Source organism: Macrosteles quadrilineatus, unplaced genomic scaffold (assembly GCF_028750875.1).
Source record: "Macrosteles quadrilineatus isolate MER2022 unplaced genomic scaffold, UCM_ALF_1.0 Scaffold_4__1_contigs__length_99947679, whole genome shotgun sequence".
Lineage (NCBI taxonomy): Eukaryota > Metazoa > Arthropoda > Insecta > Hemiptera > Cicadellidae > Macrosteles > Macrosteles quadrilineatus.
Window position 1 is genome coordinate 28,886,107 of NW_026542597.1, and position 20,039 is coordinate 28,906,145.

Sequence of the window (20,039 nt, forward strand, 5' to 3'; positions counted from 1 at the left end):
TATCATATATATTATTAAAACGTAATTGGGGTTTTTTTCACATTCTGAATCAACCAGTCGACGGATTTTCATTATTTTTGTGTTGAAAGAAAGATAATTTTGAGAACTAGGGAATGTCAAAGCCATAATTATAATTACGGGTCCCAGTTTTTTAGAAATTAAGTTTTAATTTTTAAAAAGTCTACCAGCCGACGCTAACCTTCTAAGCTAGCTTTTAGTACAATATAATTTGCTTAACATAACAGCTGTAAACATTCAGCATTTGTGACACAAATTCAGCATTTGGAAACAAATATTGAGAGTTGACTTATTTATACTATGTGTAATGCTGACCATTGATACATTCAATTCTTAGGTATGAGGATGGCAGATTAATTAAATATGCATAGTAAAATAGTAGGATGTTCAAATTATTTTTTAAAGGAATCTTTGTAATCATCGATTTGTTTTAGTCCCATATAATTTGTTTTAACTAACAGCTGGTTGGATGTAATATTGTTCTATATAACTATTAGGTTTTTGGCGAATTTCCCATATAGGGAATAAGCTATTACCGTAGTACTTATGGTAACACCTGGACCCAGGCCCGATTTAATTTTTCGTTTTGAGGTCCCTAGAGACCAAAAACACCATCCGTTCAAATTCATATATACAGGGTGATCAACTCAAGGAGGCCACGATTGGGAAATCGGAAACGGTAAGAATTAGAGAAAACTTTAAATGGGGGACATTCCTTTATTTTTTGTGGCAGTTAAAAATATGATTTTAGTTTTTTTATCATGTTTTCGGATAGAATATGCAATTTAAAAACTTTTTAGCCTTGACATTTTTTCGATAAACCCACTAGTTTAGGAGTACAGCCTATGGAAAAATGACTTCCGGTGTACATTTTACATCATGTAGCTCCTAAACGAGCAAGTTTAGAGCAAAATTGCAAAAAGTAAATTAGTCTTAGAATTGCATCTGCATTCCTTAAAGACTATATAATAAAACTAACTTTTCAAGTTTGCCACCATTTTTTAAATAATTTAATTCATATTTTTAATTAATTGTATGGTCTTTTTGGTATGGTGGATGCAGTTGTAAGACTTTTTTACTCTTCGCATTTTTGCTATAAACGTACTTGTTTAGGAGCTACATGATGTAAAATGTACACCGGAAGTCATTTTTTCATAGGCTGTAAATCCTAAACGAATGGGTTTATCGAAAAAATGTTTGGGATAAAAAAGTTTTTAAATTGCCTATTCTATCCGGTGTTCTATAAGAAATTTCAAATTTGGCCGTCATTTTGGAAAATGGTGACTGAATAAAGAAAAACTAAAATCATATTTTTAACTGCCACAAAAAATAAAGGAATGTCCCCCATTTTAAGTTTTCTCTAATTCTTACCGTTTCCGATATCCCAATGGTGGCCTCATTGAGTTGATCACCCTGTATAGCCTATATTTATTTATATATATTTTTTCCGGGGGGAGCCCCAGGACCCCCCTCTTTTTTTTTTTGGGGGGTATTCCATACTCCCCAGGCCCCCGGTGACCCCCCCAAAATATATGTCTAGGACCGCCCTTGTCTTCTTTACCTATAAAACACATGGGACACAGCCTTTCTTCACTGATCACGTAATGCGTGATTTTCTATAAAGTCTTGGAAAAATAAAAGGTAAAATAGATAGAATACAGGTGTACTGTATGTGGTTTACACACAAATATTCATCAAACTGTGTGATATTTTGTTATTGCAATGAACAATTTGGGAGTATCGTATTGTTTAAGTCGATAGAAAATCTCTGTTGATCCTGTTTTACAAGGAAACCAAAAAGATACAGTAGTCACCACTCTATGTATACTCACACACCTCTCTACATATACCTAACAGTTCGATATAAGCATTGAGTATACACGTCAGTAGATACGTGTATACCCAATGATATAAGCAACGGTTCTTGCAATTTATTGCTTATTGTTTTTTAGAGTTGTTTTCGGACTTACTCACACTCGTATAAGGTTGTCCAAGTTTGTCATTGATAATGTAGCCATGTTACACCCGTTGTCACGAATATGTTTACAAGTTTTCCGTCTGTTTTTGAATAGCGATACATTTTTCCACATACTTAAGAACCACCTGATTTCGTGCATTAGGGCCTACATGTTCGTCTCAATTTTATTTGCTTTAGTAGGCATTCTTTTGGTTGATGAGGACTTCAATAGGTCCTTTCAATGATTGCTCATGAAATATCGTACTTTGTCCATTAATTTTTATTGTTTGGTAAAATGGATTAAATTATCCAGCAAACCCAAAGCGAAATAGTAAATATAGTATTTCAAACAAATCAGTAACATGTTAATAATGTAACCTACATTATTTCCTTGAATTGCATAACAGCAATTAGTTGAGCTGATCTAATATAAATAAATCAATATGTTCTTCATAGGCATAACATGGGTTCTTTAAGAGCCACTGGGGCTGAGCCCAAGGGATTTAAAAAACGTAAGGTTGGTTTGCAAATGTACGTGACACGCTCTTTCTGAGACATGAATGGTCAAAATCGCCTAAGAAATGCGGAGGAGTTCAACGGAAAAATTTCGTGTTGGCGTTATACAGTATGGTTGAAAAGTCCTGGATTGGCTATATTTTTTTTAACAATATAGATAAAGTAGTGAGACTTGGTATATCAATAATAGCCATAAATATCTACTGTCTTAAGCTATTATCCCTTTTTATCCCTTAAGGGGGATGGATCACAAAGACTAAGACAAAATTCTTATATAATTTTAATACTATTTTACCTGTTTTTGAAATGGCGACCATACAAATGTATGCATTTTAAGCCAAATATTAATGGAGATGAGTGTGTGATGAGTGGAGCGATCTTGTTGTCCTATTAGTGACTAAGGCGGACATAATCCTTAGACACAGCTGTTAATTAATAGTCCATACAGTCAATTAATAGCAGCAGAGGTCAAGTTTGGTATCAAATTAAAGGTTTTATTCATAAAAATACATTGCCGCAAACCCAAACTCAATCGATGATGATGATAATCATGTGATGTAGCTAAAACGTATCGTTTGAAATTTAACAGCTGAAAATAAGTGAAATAAAAAAGGTTTTGGTCAAATCCATCAAATTGTAATTGGCACTTGTGATCCCTCTCCCTTCGGTTTGATGTATTCCTCCCAATCAGTTCCAACCTAGGAGGATTAAACATTAATGTTAAATCCTCCTAGGTTCAAACCTGAAACACCCAGATCGAAACTCGCCTGTCGTTATTTTAACATCGCCATATGTTTTTTACTATATTTTTCAAAAAAGAAAGATTATATTGATTTACTTTGGATTTTAAAAATGTGAACGTTTTATTTTATTAAAGATTTATGGTGATACGTAAATATTGTGGTGTGGTAAAGTATATTATATTGTAGTTAAGTGTTAAATTTTGAAATGTTAAGGTAAATCGAGATGAATCTTTTTAATAACATGGGTCTCTCCTACCTTAACATACATACCAAGTTTCATAAACATCGGTTGGAAGAGTGTAAAAATAAATATTTGTATGTAAAAAATACAAAATGGCGGATATCTGGTTAACGAAACGATTTTGGAAAAAATGTTATCCTTCATTTTCTGTTTATTTTGACCCAAGGAATTACTAGGTAAAGTATCTCCATGCTCTTTTTTAACACCCTGTATATGATGTATTCTTATTAATAAAAGTGAAAAGTGTAAGCTGGTAATACAGAAAGATTTTTTATAAATAATATGAATGTACTGGTGATCTGTATATTCATCTTTTTCTTGTCCTTAGAACTGTAAATTAAAAGTCCACTCAGCAGTCGTATCGTACGATGTAGTTCTTTCCATGCGTTGCGAAATGCTAAATTTGCCGTCCTCTTCAACCCAAGTTATCTATTGAACCACTGATTGTAAAAAAAAATAAATATATTTTACGCATCACACTTTTGGCTACAACTTTGCCACAGACAAAACCTCTCTAACCCAAAAACAAACAAAAATCTCGCATGCTAACTTTTTCATGTTAGAAATCACGATTTAAAACTATTTCACCATACATATCAATTTTTATTAATTAGATCGGTAAATAGTTTGAAGTTCCAACAAAATAGTCATCGAGTAGGACTAACCAAGAAGCTCTGTGCCAATTTTCAAAATTTTAGCACAACTTTAAGTACACCAAAACACGAAATTATTGAAGTCATGCGTCGAGAGGACTATCGTTGTTTTTAACAGATTATACTTTTGACCTTCCGACACTGTTGACTCAGCGAAACTGAACTTATATTTTATCTTATTTCGTTATATTAAAACTGCTGTTGCATTAGGTCAAATTCCCAATAAGTCAATAGCTTTGACATATAGACTACGTTTTTAGAACGGACTGTATTATTTGACTTACTAGGATTTTTGATCTACAGACACTGCAAACATTGTAGTTTTTGACCTAGCGGCACAGGTATAAATTATTTGACCTTCCGGTACTGTTGACTTTCTGCAACGCGTCCGATAATTGTTGTGAAAAACAATTCAGGTCTGTGTCCAACAGAGAAGAAAAATGGTATGTGAGTAATCTGTAATCAGTGCAGGAGTCTCACCACACTAAAGTTGGCCTTATGTGACTGTAAAGGTGTCTCCTCTCCACTCAAAAGGAAAAAAAAGAAAACATATATCCCTTTATTATTTAACCTATTGAAGTGGCCAAAGTACTTTTATATTTTTACAATTCAAAAATATTCGCCACCCCAAATACTAAACTTTGTTTATGTGGTGTTTCTGTTGCAGGCCAATCATGATAGGAACCCTGTGGCTGAGATGAGGGAGGCTGAGGCCAACGCTAGGTTCCACTACAGACCCCCCGGAGTGTCGGTAGAGGACGAGGTGTTGTCTCACGGAGGTATGTTGATCATCCTATTCTTCTTGTTACTTGTAATATTCCAGTATAAACATAAGGAAGGTAACAATGCTTAAGAAAAACAAAAAGAATAAACCAAGATTAGAATTTGTGATACGCCTTAATGCTCTGAGCCCTGCTGTAGAATGATATATCGCTCTGAGTTGCGTCCTTACATGGGTTATAAGGCGAAGTCAACAGATTATCAAAGCCCTATTGCCCATCCCTTTATTGTGGTTTACTTTAGGTTTTGTCTTGAGGCATATATTTAAGATTGATCTTCAGTTGAAAACTTAAATATGCTCTTCTGGCCTCTTTTTATTAAATTATTATTCAAACAACAAAAAACTGTTTTAACTTACAACAACATTGATAAGTCACTTCTTTTGTTACAGAAGACATAAATAATTTACACAAATCATACCACAAATCCTGTTGGTAGGTAAAAGATCTACATGTCCTTCTCCATTCAGTACAAGTTGAATGTTCACAACAATCACAACCATCCGTCCATTGCTCACCAGCACAATTTACTCTAGCTTAATGCAATTTTAGGCAAAGGAGATGAGGATCGTCTCCTCCGAGGATCAGTAGACCCGGTTTTGATGTCATCCCCTGCAGGAGAGTTTACGTTGCCGCCTAAAGCTGCGCCGAGCCAACCAGTCAAACCTCCCCCCACCACCTCGACACAAGACGATGATGATCTTGAGCTGGACTTGGACAACATGAACCTCGATGACATTGACACATCGGTAAGTTAACATTGTGTAGTATCTCAGCTTGTGTTTTTCAGTAGTTTTGTGTTCATTTCTGAGGTGTTGCCTTCCAGATTACTTACCAAATACTAAAATAGAGGTTAAATACCTTGTTGCCAACGTAATCCTTGGTAGACTTAATGGCTACAGTTTTCGACACACGTTTATGACGACCTCCTAGGAGCGAAAATCACATCTAGGCTTAACAATGACACCATAAGTGTGTGTCGAAACCTGTAGCCATTAAGTCTACCAAGGATTACGTTGGCAACAAGTTATTTAACCTCTAGATTAGTTTTGTGTTACTTTGATACTGATTCGTTTTTTCTTGATCAGCATAGTTATTTAGTACGTTATGTTTGCCAAATAGGTTATGTCTTAAGTTTCTAATGTTTGTTGAAATAAAAACATTACTACTAACAAACTAACAAATTGTGCATACTAATTTGAATGTGTAGAATTAGTTGTTTATATATTTGCTGGTGATTTAGAGGAAGGAGATGCATTTCAACTTATCCGGATTGTAATTGTTGTATGTCCAACACAAAATTATTAGAAAATATTCACCTACCCAAACTAGATTGTTAGCTATTTTTGTTTATTTGTATCTTGAAGGAATTTTCATTTTCTGAATCCTTGATCACTACCTCATGGTAGTTTGGAAATATAACATTTTAAAACTTAGTGTAAAGTAAACCACTTTTTAAATACAATCTCGATAGCTTGCTAGCTCAAATGCAAATGAGGGCGAGTTGTTACTTCACTGTAATCTGTGAATGCGTTGTAAACTTACAATCTTCGTATGTCATTATATTAGATATCGTTTTATTTTTACTTAAGTTTGACTCCTGGTTGGATACGAATGAGAACGCTGGAGAAAACCTCCCTGCTGCTAACTTGACAGAAAGTGGTCCTGTCAAACATCTGACTAAGGGGGATGAAGGCGAGCTTGACCTGGATAGTATGAATTTTGATGATATTGCCACCTCTGTAAGTCTGTCGGTTGGTTTGGCTTCATGGTTTTGTTTTAACATCTTTCACTGGGATTCATATCATAATGGTGTTGTGGCAAATAAATCATGAATTCTTTTGTGTTGAATTATTTAGAGTGTTTGAAAAACTCTAGTCAGCTGGTTGACTATGTGTGCGTTTTTGTGTGTGAAAGCAAAATAATTTGTCAATATTTTATTTATTTCTTTATATTATAACTGTTATTCAAGGTGTCTTTTTTTACGCAACCCAAACAATTAAGACTACCGTGAGATAATTTGTAATGACACAACCAGCTTTTATGTTGGCATCCCTGTTTTATTTATTTCATTTCCGATCAGCTGATATGCATTGTTTCATAGATATATAGTGTTTAGTGTTTGTGAAAATGAATTGTAAATAAGACTCAACTTGGTGTTTTCACAAGCTAAAATTAATAGAGAGTACAAATTGTAGTCTGTTTTGTTTTTGTTTTTTAAAGATCTGATTTCCATAAGCTTTTGACAATTCTACGAATAGCCATTTTGTAGGTATTGGAATCACACATGAAAATTCAAACCTATCTTGGCATAAAACAAACAAAACATTATTTTTGCACATTAGTTTTTTTATGTGCATATTCTTTGAGCTTGCAAAAACCTCATGATGAGCCTTACTCACAATAAATTCCCAAGAATAACGCATATTAGCAGATTGGCAACCAAGTAAAATAAAACAGGGTTGTCAACATTTGTGTTTGCTTTGTCATTAAAAGGTGTCTAATGGTACTTCTAATTTGGGTTGCATAAAAAAAAACATTTGTTAATAGATTTTTTGTCATACTGCTGTAAAAATTGCTGTTTTCAGTAGGCTACAATGTAATGGGACTCCAAAGCATGATCAGTTCAGTATCATTTTCAAGCCAAAGCTTTACCTTTAACAATTTGTATCCAAGACAAGAGTGATACTATTTGGTTCAGTGATGAAAGGGTTTAATTTGTTAATAGGACCTCGTTTAATTCTGAGATTTCAACATTTACAGTATTTACACATCCAATCCTTACTGTTTTTAACATTAAATAACTTGATATTTAACCAGGGGTTTTTTACTGTTTCAGGACATCAACTTAGAAGATGAAGACCTAATGGATTAAACAAATTATTTCCAAACACTGTAATTATTATTTCCATTTATAGTTTGTTATAAGATAAATATATTATTCGACCATTTTGAGTTTTTATTAATTCATTCAGCACTAGTATTCCACAATGTCAGGAAACGGTAAAAAATTAGGCTAGAAATAAAAATAGTTTTTTTTAATAAATAAGTTATTTTATTGTATAAAGATTTTTTAACAATATAAAAATCTATAAAATAATAAATAAAAGATTTACTGTATAGGCCATTTAAAATAGTATAACAAAACTTGCTTACATACATTTTACACTTTTTACAATTTTAGGATTAAATATAAAAATACAACTTACTAAGAACAAAAATCATTTGTCCTATTTTGATGCATCAGCAGTGGATACGTAACATTATATAAAGGTGTAAAGTTTCATAAAAATATAAACTTTGATCTTTTAAGTGTCTACTGAAGCCACAAAAACACGTTGTAGATCAGACCTCCGAACATTTGTTACTAATGTCTACTCCAAGCTTAAATATAGGAAGGAGCTCTTTGCAACTCAAGTGGAGAAAATGTATCATGTACAGTCCTGCTTCGGAAGAGAGTCACCTTGAGCATTTACAATGTTTTTGGTAGACATCTTTCTTAGTGATCTAAAACTTTTTTGTGCATTAGAAATTTTTTATACATAAAAATAGGTATTTAAAATTAATTCCATGGATTTGAAAGTATGGTTTAGAAACTAAGGAACTCCTGCTGCAGGCTGCGGACATAATCAGCTTGTCGGAGGTCTTTGCGAGCCTGATAGAGACGATACAGCGTGGGACAGTCCATCGAAATGCAATCTATGTCACTCATTCGGCCACAGCAAGACTGACAAATCTGGAAAATGAATGTCTTATGCAAAATCTAATTATAAAAATGCCTACCAGTTTATCTAATTGGAATATATGGATCACAAACACAATGTACCAATATTAATAAATACTTTTTGTAATAAACTTGATGCAGCCTTAAAAGACAATGTGTACAAATATACGAATGTTACAAATATGAGCAACTTTGCGACAAAAATAAAAGTGTATAATATGCAATATCTTGTAGGCTATAGGCCTACTAGATTTAAGTACAGCCATAGACAACACTAATACATTTTGACAAATATCACAAGAGTTACTGGTTATGAAAGTGAATCCACCTTTCCTGCACTAGGTCCATGACTAGCAGCGACCAGTTGCTTCTATTAAATGGTCTAGCACTTATACTGTTATTTACAGCAAAGAAGACAAATTGAATTTTTTAATTTCATTTGTCACATTCTTCACTGTTGTACTATCGGACATTTTTACCAGAGGTGTAACTGAGGGAACCACAGTTGAAAAGTCAGGAGTTCAAATTTTACAATGGGATGACAAGTCCACTTATACTATTCAAAATCAATGGCCATACTCATATAAAATGTTTAAACATTGTTTAAGGCTAATAAATGAATTAAACAATTATTTTTATAGGAGTTCTAAATTTCTCACCTTTGTTACCAAAGCCATTTTCCGCTCCCAGTTGAGCACCTGTGTATTCAGGGTGACGCTCAGCTGTTGAGGTTGCAGCAGACACGGGTCGCACACACCGCGCGATGTCATGCACCCGCACGCAACACACCCGCTGGTCACAAAGTACTGTGAGATCGTAGCCTTCTTGCTGCCCACACGCTGACCCTCAACATTGGGGAGGTACACATGCTGCTTGCGAGGAAGCTCAGCGTACCTAGCAGAAATGGTAGTATTAAAAATGTAATTTTTGATATTTACAGTTGATTGGTTGATTGCATACCAAGCAACTAAGGTTAGCACAAATCTGCTGTAAGTGCCTACATTATGCAGCCAACTGCTACAACAAGGACAAATTTTTGATTGCAAGTCATTTACGTATGCTATGTATCTTTTGGTAAAGTGCCTATCATAACAATATTCTTTAGGGTACAAAGCTGGTCTAATGGTAGAGCCTAAGGTCTTCTTTGTCCGGGGTTAAAATTTTATCAATGGCTTTCAGCTATGTTTAATGTCTAGCCTTAGCTTTACACTTAGCCTGAAGTAATGTGTGAAACAGTTCTGAACTAGAGCCTGGTGTCTTATGATGTGAAGGTTGTGCATACTATCTTAACTGAAATGTACCAACCAAGATGTGACATGAGCTCCAAGCAAGGACAGGCAGCGGTCCAGAGGAGGAGCAATCACCCTAGTGATGTAGTACTCTGCGTTGACTCTCAGTCCTGGGTCTAGTAGCAATGCAGACGGGGAACGTACCAGCCGTATAAGGGGTAGACCTGGCGCCCCCGCCACTACCACGTATGGCACTCGCTCTCCCACCCGGGGCTCACTGCGGGGGTCTACAGCACGACCTTGCCTGGGCAGAGATAATCAGTTGAAAGTAGTAACTTCAAAAAGTTTTTCATGAACTTATAATTTTCTTCTGGACCTCTAAAAGTCCTTTCATTGTCTTACATGTTTGCAAAAAGCTATTTAAGATTTAATACGTTCTCTGGTTTACTACCATGTTTTACCATACTTTGCTAAATCAAAAGCTGTGTAATGATACTTATTCAGAAAATAGAATGAAAACTTTTGCTAGGCACTATTATTAAGTATTTGTGCTAATAAGTTATTTTTCTTTGCTTTCAATTAACGGTTGGTTAAGTCAGTTAAGTGTTTCCATTATTCAAATACAGTACTGTTTTTGTATTTTTCAAAATGTGTATTTGTTATGTTATGCAGTAAAACGTCCATTTTAAGTCATGTACATACTACGTTGTATTGATAGTCAAAGATACTACATAAAAGCCTTTGTATGAAGACTCCAAATAATATTTAAAAATTTCAACTTACTTGGCCAATTCTAGGGCAGGCACACAAGCACCGGGACGGTACCCAGCAGCGCCGCGGTACTCTCTGGCGAACGTCAGGTCCTGCACACTGATCCTCCCGGACATCACCTTGGTGAACTGACGACAAACGTAACGCTTCACCAGACTTACGTCCTTCGTCTCAAACAACAGTCTGAGCGTCTTCTCTAACACCTGGCCATAAACAAATAGGCCTAACGTGTCTATTTTGGAGATAACACAATTCATATTTTTTTATAAAAAGATAAAGTAGCCTAAACCAAAATTAGGAAACTTCCAAGCATCCAGTTGTGTTACCTGTTATGATTTATATTGTGATACTCTGTTTATTTCTTATGCTGTAGGTGTTTATACCATTGCAGGCAAAGCCGCGGGTACAAGCTAGTTGCAAATAATCATAGGTTATTTTAATGAATTTTAAAGGGTGAATCATTAGTTGATGTTGAAGTTGAAGTGAACCTTCAAACAGTAATAACAGGGAATCTAGAAACACATTATTCTTTGTCTACTAAACGTATACGGCTACTGTGGTTAAAACTACTACTGTGGTGTTACTACTGTGGTCAAAAACAGCTGGTTTTATAGTCATGTGACCAAAACATTCCACCGCCAAAATCTATTTTGAACTCTCTAGTTTTTCAAACTATGTTTCTCGCTATGCAATAATTGTACAATTATATAATTTTTAAAAGAGGGACTTCTCTTAGGGATAGACTCTGCTTTCCTGCTTGTAAAGGCAGGAGGCGACAATAGTGTTTTTTGTTGTGAATATGAAAACATAATTGATTCACCAAAATCATAAAATAAATATTTAATCAACATTATATTTAGACTAAACTTCAAATGTAAAACCACTTATGACATACTTAAAAGAATTTTTGAAAACATTCTTTATTGCTAGGATTTGTAGCAAAAGTAATTATATTCCAATCATTAATCATTAGCCTATACTTTAAATCAGTATAACTTCCTTCCTTAGATTTGATTTCAGATAAAAATTGTTGACAAGGATTTAAGGATTATAACGATTGTTGTATGATTAAAATATTTTATTTCCAAACAAACAGTAATAGACTAAGGATATTTTAAAATATAAAGATTTTTTAAAATTAAATTCATGTTTTTGGCCCTTGAGCTGTAACGTAACTATAAATAGGCTTTACCTTCGTCAATCCAGCTCAAATGGTGAAACTGCATTGGTCAGACACCCAGTCGGTGTCTTTGCTCGGAACGGAAAATGTCAACCAGTACAGTTTGTACGACAGGCCTGTTGGTTTTTGTAAATTTTATTCATTTAAATGTTTGGGAGTGTTGTGTCTTTTGACTTCAATGACGCTACTTCAGCCGAGATTTTGTGTCTGACGATGGCATTGTGATGCAGAAACGGTTGTAACCAACGCAGTTACACCATTTGAGCTGGATTGACAAAGGTAAAGCCTATTTTAGTTTTTTAATGAATAGAATTCATGTAGAGTATTTTAAAACTGTGTCCATTGCTTACTGAAGACTAGATATATGTGCATTCTGTTAATCTACTTACTTTGGCAACAGCGGGGCAACCATCTCTTCTGACCGTTTCAATTCCTTTGGCATCGTACACTGGCTCTTCTTGATTTGGACTTTCATACATGTAGCCGACATATCTTTTCTTGGTCTGAAACATCAAATATGTTGGGCTATGTAATAATATTGTTATTTTAAGTATGAGTATGTATTTGTCATTATAACAAATGAAATAACAACGAAAGCAGACCTAAAACAGCCCAAAACATCTCAAAACTGAAAGTGTTATTACATCAACTGAGACTAGTGATTTATGTAAATGATGGGGATGCCAAAGTTTACCTAAGTAGATAATTTAATACATTATGTGAATGTAGTTTTTTTTTTATTGACTAAATTCTAACACTACTCCTCCGATAATAATGGACAGATTTTTACAAACGATGTGTCAAAATTAAGTATTTTTTGTGAAGACGCCCCTTTTCAGCAATTCCTTGAATAAAAGTCTTCGGGCTTTGCCCCACGGGCCATCAAAATCCCAATGTATTTCTTGTGAAGAAAAGATTTTGTTTACTTAAACAGACGAATAATTTGTATTAATTACAGCTGATAATAGTAAACACACATGAAACACACAAGAGCATTCGTTTTCAGAGTGAGTTTTTTTCCTGTTTCGATAACTGGAATGGAGTGATTGATTAAATTATCTTTGAGTTGACTCTTTTAAGTCATCGGACATTGTGACTCTTATTTGTTTTGAAATACAACGCCTGTAATACTTTGCAATTGCTCGAATTCAAGCAAGAGGTGCACTAGTTATTTTTATATTTAATACGCTAGGCATATTTTTGTCATAATTGTTTTGGAGTGGTGGTGCTACCAATCACCATGACCAAGATGTCGTTAGAAAGGTCTTAGCATGTAGTTTTGCCATCAAACAAAAAAACTTTGGAATTCCATCAGGGCTCTGCCCCAGTGGCCTTCAAAGTTCCCATGTTATTCTTAGGGAGAAAATGTTTGTTTACATTTAAACAGATGAATACTTTGAAATTGACACTAATATTTGAAACAGCTGGTTATACTCAAATTTTGCACAAAATCAAAACATAGCCTAACAAAAAAAACGTTCAACATAATAGAGACTATAAGACGTTGACCAGGACGGCCAATAGGAGGAGGCCGACGAACTTTAACTGGTAGACGCGAACGAAATACAAATAATACTATTGTCGTTGATAGCCGAATACAGCAAGCACCCTTCCGTGTTTAACCTTTCCGTGGGTTTAAGTGTCCTCTCCAACAGCCGCCTGAAGATTTCACATTCAATTTAGGACTGTTGGATAGTCGTTGCATAAGCTGTTGATTTTGGAAGACAAGGGAGGCGGGTAGGAGTACATCGGAAACTGAAAAGAGGAGATATTAAATGAGTGGCAAATGCGTTGGGAGCAGAGTGTTTTATGTTAATGTTTTAAAGGTAAACGTTCGGATATATACCTAACATCAGAAACAGACTGGAACATGATTGGGAGATGGGCCATTATGAAACACAGTTTGTCACAGGACATGGGAAATTTCAAGGTGAATTTGTGAAGATTGCACATAGTGGAAGAGGAAGTATGTAGATGTGGAGAAATAAAAACCACGAGTCACGTATTTATAAATTGTTCACTTCAGGAGACAAATAGGAGAGAACAGGAATAAGTCTTGGATAAGAGAGGTCTAGAGATGAGAAAATAAAACATGATGAGTGACAAGGAAACAATTTAGATGTTTAGAAAAGTAGTTAGGGAAATAGAAAAAACCAGGGATACATACAGGGGTTAAAATTTAAAAAAAGAAACAAACAAAAACTTAAGAAAGAAAAGGAATGAAAACTTGCACTTGAAGGGGAGAGGAAAAGGTTATAGCGAATCTCAATGATCCCTATCGCTGAGGGCGGTATGGGGAAGGGAGTCGTGCTGTTAGGCTTTTGGACACATAATGTGTCTGGAAACCTAATGCGGCTATGAGTAAGGCTATTTGTAGAAAACACTATTTACAATAAATGTTGATTATATCAATCTGTTATGTACATCTTGAGTGTTTCCATAATTTTTTAGTTGAATATTTTAAAGTCATCAGAAATTATGACTCTTATTCGTTTTAAAATAACGCCTGTAATACTTAGCAATTGCTTGAATTCGAGCAACAGGTACACTAGTTATAGTTATTTGAATACAATATAAATATTTACTTAAATTATTTTACACTAATTAACTGCAAGGTATTTTGTCCTAGTGTAGGTCCTTTTCAGAGTGTAGTTTGAAAAAAAAGGAAGAAACATTTTTCATTAATCTACTCAAAAGTATTTCTATAATCAACAAAATAAGACACAGTCTTTTTTATTACATTTGGGCTTCTGGACATTTTTCTAAGGAAGGTTATCTGAAGGAAGTCTTTCTCACTTTCTAAAAAAAGACCCTGTTTAATTAGCCACTTGTTTCCCCTTTATTATATAAACTTAAGTAAAAACACCTTCATTTATCATACGCAAAATCGTAAAGAATATTTTTATTTATTTTGATGCACTATGCACTACTTCGGTTACACCTAAATAGATAAATGAAATGATAAGTCAACTTCATCAGTAGGCCTAAATCTAAAAAGAAATTTATCATTCATCAAGTTTTCCTATCAAGGTTATCTTTACCTGTAGCAAGCAAGGTTGATAAACCTTCTCCAACTTGAGTTTGACAGGTTGAGGGTTGTCGTTTGTCACAGCTTCAGCAATCTCCGCGCCGATTCGGAAAGCTTCCTGTCGAGACTTGCCGGGCACCAGCACAAACATGGAGTCTGTATCGCCGTAAATGACTCGTGCTCCCCACTGATTGTTGTTGCTGACTAGACTGATGGCTCTCTCCAACGTTTCTCTCGCTTTGCTCACCACACTGTCTCCCAACTACAAAGTGCAAATGTTTAAATGACTCGATATTTTACACAATGTATTAAATACTCGTAATTTTATAAATTCCTCTGAATATATATACAATGAAATGCAAACAATTCATGTGAGTCGGTAGTGCAACTGACTGTGAAACCCAAGTCAGTGATGTCATGATAGCGTCTTAGTGCTACCATTTAAAATTTATCAGTACAATTTATTCTTGTGCTGTAGTAGCTCACCCTTTGTTTTGCTTCATACACATTCCCGTATTGGCCACTGAGGCCCATGTGGACGGACAAATTAAAAGTTGAAAGATTCCGTTAACCTCAATTAACACACTCTTGTCTGCAGAAACTCTTCCCCAAGATACTGTATGTACGGTAATGTGAGCAGCTTGATTCATAGCCTGTTTAAATTGTCACCAGGCCATCAAGAAGAGAGTTCTCCAAATTATTAAGTACAGTACAACCTAGTGATCACAAGTTTATGAATCAGAGAGTGGATGTGTTATGAAGCATTAAAACAGTGTGGTAGCTACAGTTTACACTCTAAAGACTGTTGGCTGTGACTCAAGATCTACACAGTTATCCAGATCACTTTACTGTATCATTTTCCTTGGGTTGTTAATTAAGTACCAACCTCAATGCAAGGCATCCTCCCAGAGAAGTTTGCAGCCGTGTATCCATACGTTACGTTGGCAATCAACTTTAGACCCAGCTGGCGATTGTGCAGCACTCTCTGTAGCGTCTTGTTCTCTTTGTTTTCTTTCATTGACTGTTTAACCTGTAAAACATATTAAAAGTTTACTAAATGAATGATGGAATGGCCACTGAACTGTCCAAATTAATGTATAGTGCTTTATGTTACCTTGATACTGCCCAAAACGATCCTTTCTAGTTTGTTATGACTACAGCTGTTTCGTCAAGTATTCATTAAATATTCCTCGTGGTGGAGTTCCTCAAGAGTTTGATAGTATATGTAAATAACACGACACATAACACAAATAAATGCAACGGAACATTTAGCACTGGTCAACAGTAGGGGTCTGCGGTACAGAAAATTTAAGGTCGGTACGGTTCGGTACGGTACAATATTTTGTACCTCGGTTCTCGGTACATAATCGGTACGGTACGCGGCTACCCGTATTTTTGCGTTTTCTTCTCAGAACTGTATTAAAACCATTATTTTTAACTATAATACATTGACATTACTATGCCACTTCTATATATAGACTCGCCGTTGACGTCACCACCTGGGGATTCCCCAGTCCCGTGACCGCGAACTTGGCTCTTGGGGCAGTGTCCGTAAAACTGTTTAAAAACGCTTATATCTCGAAAACGGCTTGAGATACGGCAAAACGGTTGAAATTCTGGCACACATAGTGGGTGTCAACTTTTGATTATAAACAATATTACAACATTAAAAAATCAAAAGTAAAAAAAAATTTAACATTATTTTATATGGGTAGGCTACAAATAAAAGTTACCATGAAAAATCGTCTAAGTCCGTAAACTGTCTAAAAACGCTTATATCTCGAAAACGGCTTGAGATACGGCAAAACGGTTGAAATTCTGGCACATATAGTGGGTGTCAACTTTTGATTATAAACAATATTACAACATTAAAAAATCAAAAAGTAAAAAAAAAAATTAACATTATTTTATATGGGTAGGCTACAAATAAAAGTTACCATGAAAAATCGTCTAAGTCCGTAAACTGTCTAAAAACGCTTATATCTCGAAAACGGCTTGAGATACGGCAAAACGGTTGAAATTCTGGCACACATAGTGGGTGTCAACTTTTGATTATAAACAATATTACAACATTAAAAAATCAAAAAGTAAAAAAAAATTAACATTATTTTATATGGGTAGCGCGTAATTAGGAAACTAAAAAACATTTTTAAGCCTTAAACAGCCACATCTAACAATGTAAGACAAGATACAGAACATGCAATGACATAATTTGAGACCGAGTAGGCTTGCATAACAATGAAAAAAAATTATGCAAACAACAAATATGCTTGTGGTTTCTCAATAGAAAGATAAAATATTTATAACAAATATTTTAACTTATAAATAAGATTGTAGATTAGATTGGTTACAAGTTTAATATGTAGCACCTAACAGTTTTATGGCAGTAGGCAATGCCAGCGGCAAATTGAATATTCACGAAAATACTGACTGAGTTAGAGATAACATTTAACAGTCATCATAAAACTATTATTTTTATGATAAAATAGAATTGGTGAAAGTCGTAAAGATATAAAAGTGATAAAACTCAACAGTTCTTGGAAGCGTGATAAAATGTTAATGGATTTGGGACTGCTAATGGGTTTTTTATTGCATCATCACCCCAGTAATAAATTATGAAGATCGTAAACAAACATCTGATAAGACTTTTATGTGCGGTCATTGACTGAAAGTAATTTATTATCATAATAGGCTGTACCGAACCGAATTTGTACCGTGTAAAATGCTGTACCGAACCGATGACGGTAATTAAGCTTGTACCGTACCGTACCGACTTTTTCGGTGCACCGCAGACCCCTAGTCAACAGTAATGCAACACGTGGTACGACATCGGTTGAGGGTAAGTCGTGACTGTCACATGTCGTTGAGCAGGGGCGGGAGTCGACGCTGACGACCCGTGACAGTCGTGACTTGTCCTCAACCGCTGCCGTACCACGTGTTTTTTTACCGTCTGGTTGACCATTGCTAAATGTTTTGTTTTGTGTTTTTGTGCTATGTGTCATGTCCATGTTATTTATATAGTATTGAACTTTTCACAAACTACACCATGAGGAATATTCAATGACTACTTGACATTATTCAGACCTGATGATGTGCTCCATCCAAAGCACAAAACAACTGTAGTCATCACAAACTACAAAGGATCGTTTTGCACAGTAACAAGGTAACATAAACCACTATACGTTTACTGAATGAAATTCACTATTCAGTCACATAGATGAGTAGCTTTGAATGACACTAATGATGTTTTGAAGCACAGAAGAGATTTATTGATCAAAGTAGCGCAAGAATGCGCCTTATACTAATGACAATGTAACAGCTAACCATTAGCCTGGTGTTGAGAATCTCCTGCAACATACGAGGCATTACTCCTCTCACTACGGACTGGTTGATGAACGCCACTCCGCACGGGGAGAAGTTCAAACTGCCCTTTAGTCTCAACAGCTCTCTGACCGGCACACGCAGCTGGGTACAGCCAAACTCAAACAGCTCAGATCTGCAGCAGAAGTTGTAAAGCTGTGATATTATGATAGTAGTATGTTTATGATTTGGGCACTACTATCCCTCAACTAGGAAATATTAAGATAATTTCGATCAACTGTAGGAAACGTTACACTTCCACAATTGTTATAGAATAGAAACAACACTTAATTGTACTAACTAGTTTTGTAAAACTCTATATTGGTTGAATCCTTGATCAGTTGTGTGAAAAAGAAAAAAAAATAACCTGTCACAGCAAACCTGCACACTAAGCGAATTCCATTTGCCTAGCTGGATTTCCACTAAAATATTCCAATTATTTAGCATGTTTCTCTTCTACCTTAACATACATGCCAAGATGAAAAAATGTGCGGGTGTAGTGAAATATAAGAAATGAAAAATCGAGGGTTTTGATACATGAGGTGATTCGCGATGAATGAATGCAACAATTGAGATTTACATATGGTCATGTGATATAAAGACATTTAAATTCATACAAATTTACTAAGGCAACTCCTGATTGAACATACCACCTGCCCCTTTAAACCAACACAATAAGGGGCCAACAAAACAAATAGGGTAGAAATAAAATATTTATAAGTTAATTTAAGATAATTATAAAGAGGGGGCGTGAAATTTTTTATAGAACACATTTTAAGGAGTTAAATGTAAGCTGCTGCATAAGATTATCTCTCACCGTCCTAGATGTTCCACTCTGCCCAGGCAAGTTGAGTAGCAGTAGTTGTATGCAATGATGATCGAGGGATACAAGCTTTGGAAGTCCAGAACTATAACTGGATCTGTGTAAAATCTGCAAGTGGAAGTGTACAAATCATTGATAACTGCTCAACTTGAAAACTGCGCACAAAATTGAAAGTATCTCTAAAACTATTGATTTAGCAAGCCAAACTTTTGAATTTTAACAAATTATTGACATAAAACAGCTAAAATTAGAGCATAGTCAGTTAATAAATACAATATAGCTAACTAGACAAAATGAAACATGTTACAATACATATATTAAATATTTCAAATGAATAATCTTATTCTTAAGAAAATCCGAAGTATTTAAGTGAAAAAGTCAAATATTTAGTTTGTTTGCCGTTACTATTTTTTTTTTTACAAACAGTCGACTTGTAAAATATTGTAAAATGTTAACACCCGTGTAGCAGAAAACCTGCAAACAGTTCTTGAGCCCTATATTTGATGTTTTCTAGTTAATTTGATTTACAAATTACCGTTGTCTTTGCACAAGAACATGACATTATCACATAGCAAGCCAATTGTGACTGGCAGTAATTGAACCCTTTGCATTCAAGACAGAAGTCCCGTGCTCTAACCACTAGACCATTGAGACATACCTAGACTGAGGTTCCATTATGAGAGGTAGACTCTCCGGAGCCCTCATCCTTGCTCTCTGTTGCACACTTGGACTGACGGCCACGTAGTTTAACGGCTTGACAAGTCGGAGCATCATAGACTCTACCCTGAACTGTAACAACAAAATATCCTTCCTTTACAACCTAATCCAGGGTGCTAATTTTCAGCTTGGAATCGTTCTACACATTACTTGAAGCTAGTCCAAGAGGATCCCTGCATTATCACATAGATAAAGCTGGTGGTTACTGATTAGTATGATTTGAACAAGGGACCTTGGAGACAAAGCCCTGCACTATATCTCTAGACTAGCTTGTGTGGTGTTGATATACCAGTGCCTAAC

At 35.1% G+C, this 20,039-nt stretch overlaps 2 protein-coding genes across 5 annotated transcripts in view; one reads left to right on the forward strand and one right to left on the reverse strand.

The window, feature by feature from the left end:
- The window catches only part of LOC128991939 (coatomer subunit beta'), a 28,807-nt gene extending 20,948 nt beyond the window's left edge, over positions 1–7,859 (forward strand). The window contains exons 15-18 of one of the 3 annotated variants that reach the window (XM_054415234.1): positions 4,796–4,907; positions 5,460–5,656; positions 6,500–6,649; positions 7,747–7,859. In XM_054415234.1, the coding sequence (XP_054271209.1) occupies positions 4,796–4,907; positions 5,460–5,656; positions 6,500–6,649; positions 7,747–7,782 (495 nt within the window). In that variant the 3' untranslated portion in view covers positions 7,783–7,859. The remainder of the gene's footprint in view (positions 1–4,795; positions 4,908–5,459; positions 5,657–6,499; positions 6,650–7,746) is intronic. The other 2 variants (XM_054415235.1, XM_054415236.1) reach the window with 2 other exon arrangements.
- Positions 7,860–8,035: 176 nt separating this feature from the next.
- Positions 8,036–20,039, reverse strand: part of LOC128993214 (DNA polymerase zeta catalytic subunit) — a 57,419-nt gene continuing 45,415 nt past the window's right edge. For both annotated transcript variants that reach the window (XM_054416980.1, XM_054416979.1), the window contains exons 20-29: positions 19,681–19,811; positions 19,017–19,130; positions 18,164–18,335; positions 15,726–15,869; positions 14,853–15,101; positions 12,201–12,314; positions 10,644–10,834; positions 9,937–10,164; positions 9,291–9,525; positions 8,036–8,643 (exon numbers count right to left, since the gene is read on the reverse strand). In XM_054416980.1, coding sequence (XP_054272955.1) covers positions 8,497–8,643; positions 9,291–9,525; positions 9,937–10,164; positions 10,644–10,834; positions 12,201–12,314; positions 14,853–15,101; positions 15,726–15,869; positions 18,164–18,335; positions 19,017–19,130; positions 19,681–19,811 — 1,725 coding nt within the window. In that variant the 3' untranslated portion in view covers positions 8,036–8,496. The remainder of the gene's footprint in view (positions 8,644–9,290; positions 9,526–9,936; positions 10,165–10,643; positions 10,835–12,200; positions 12,315–14,852; positions 15,102–15,725; positions 15,870–18,163; positions 18,336–19,016; positions 19,131–19,680; positions 19,812–20,039) is intronic.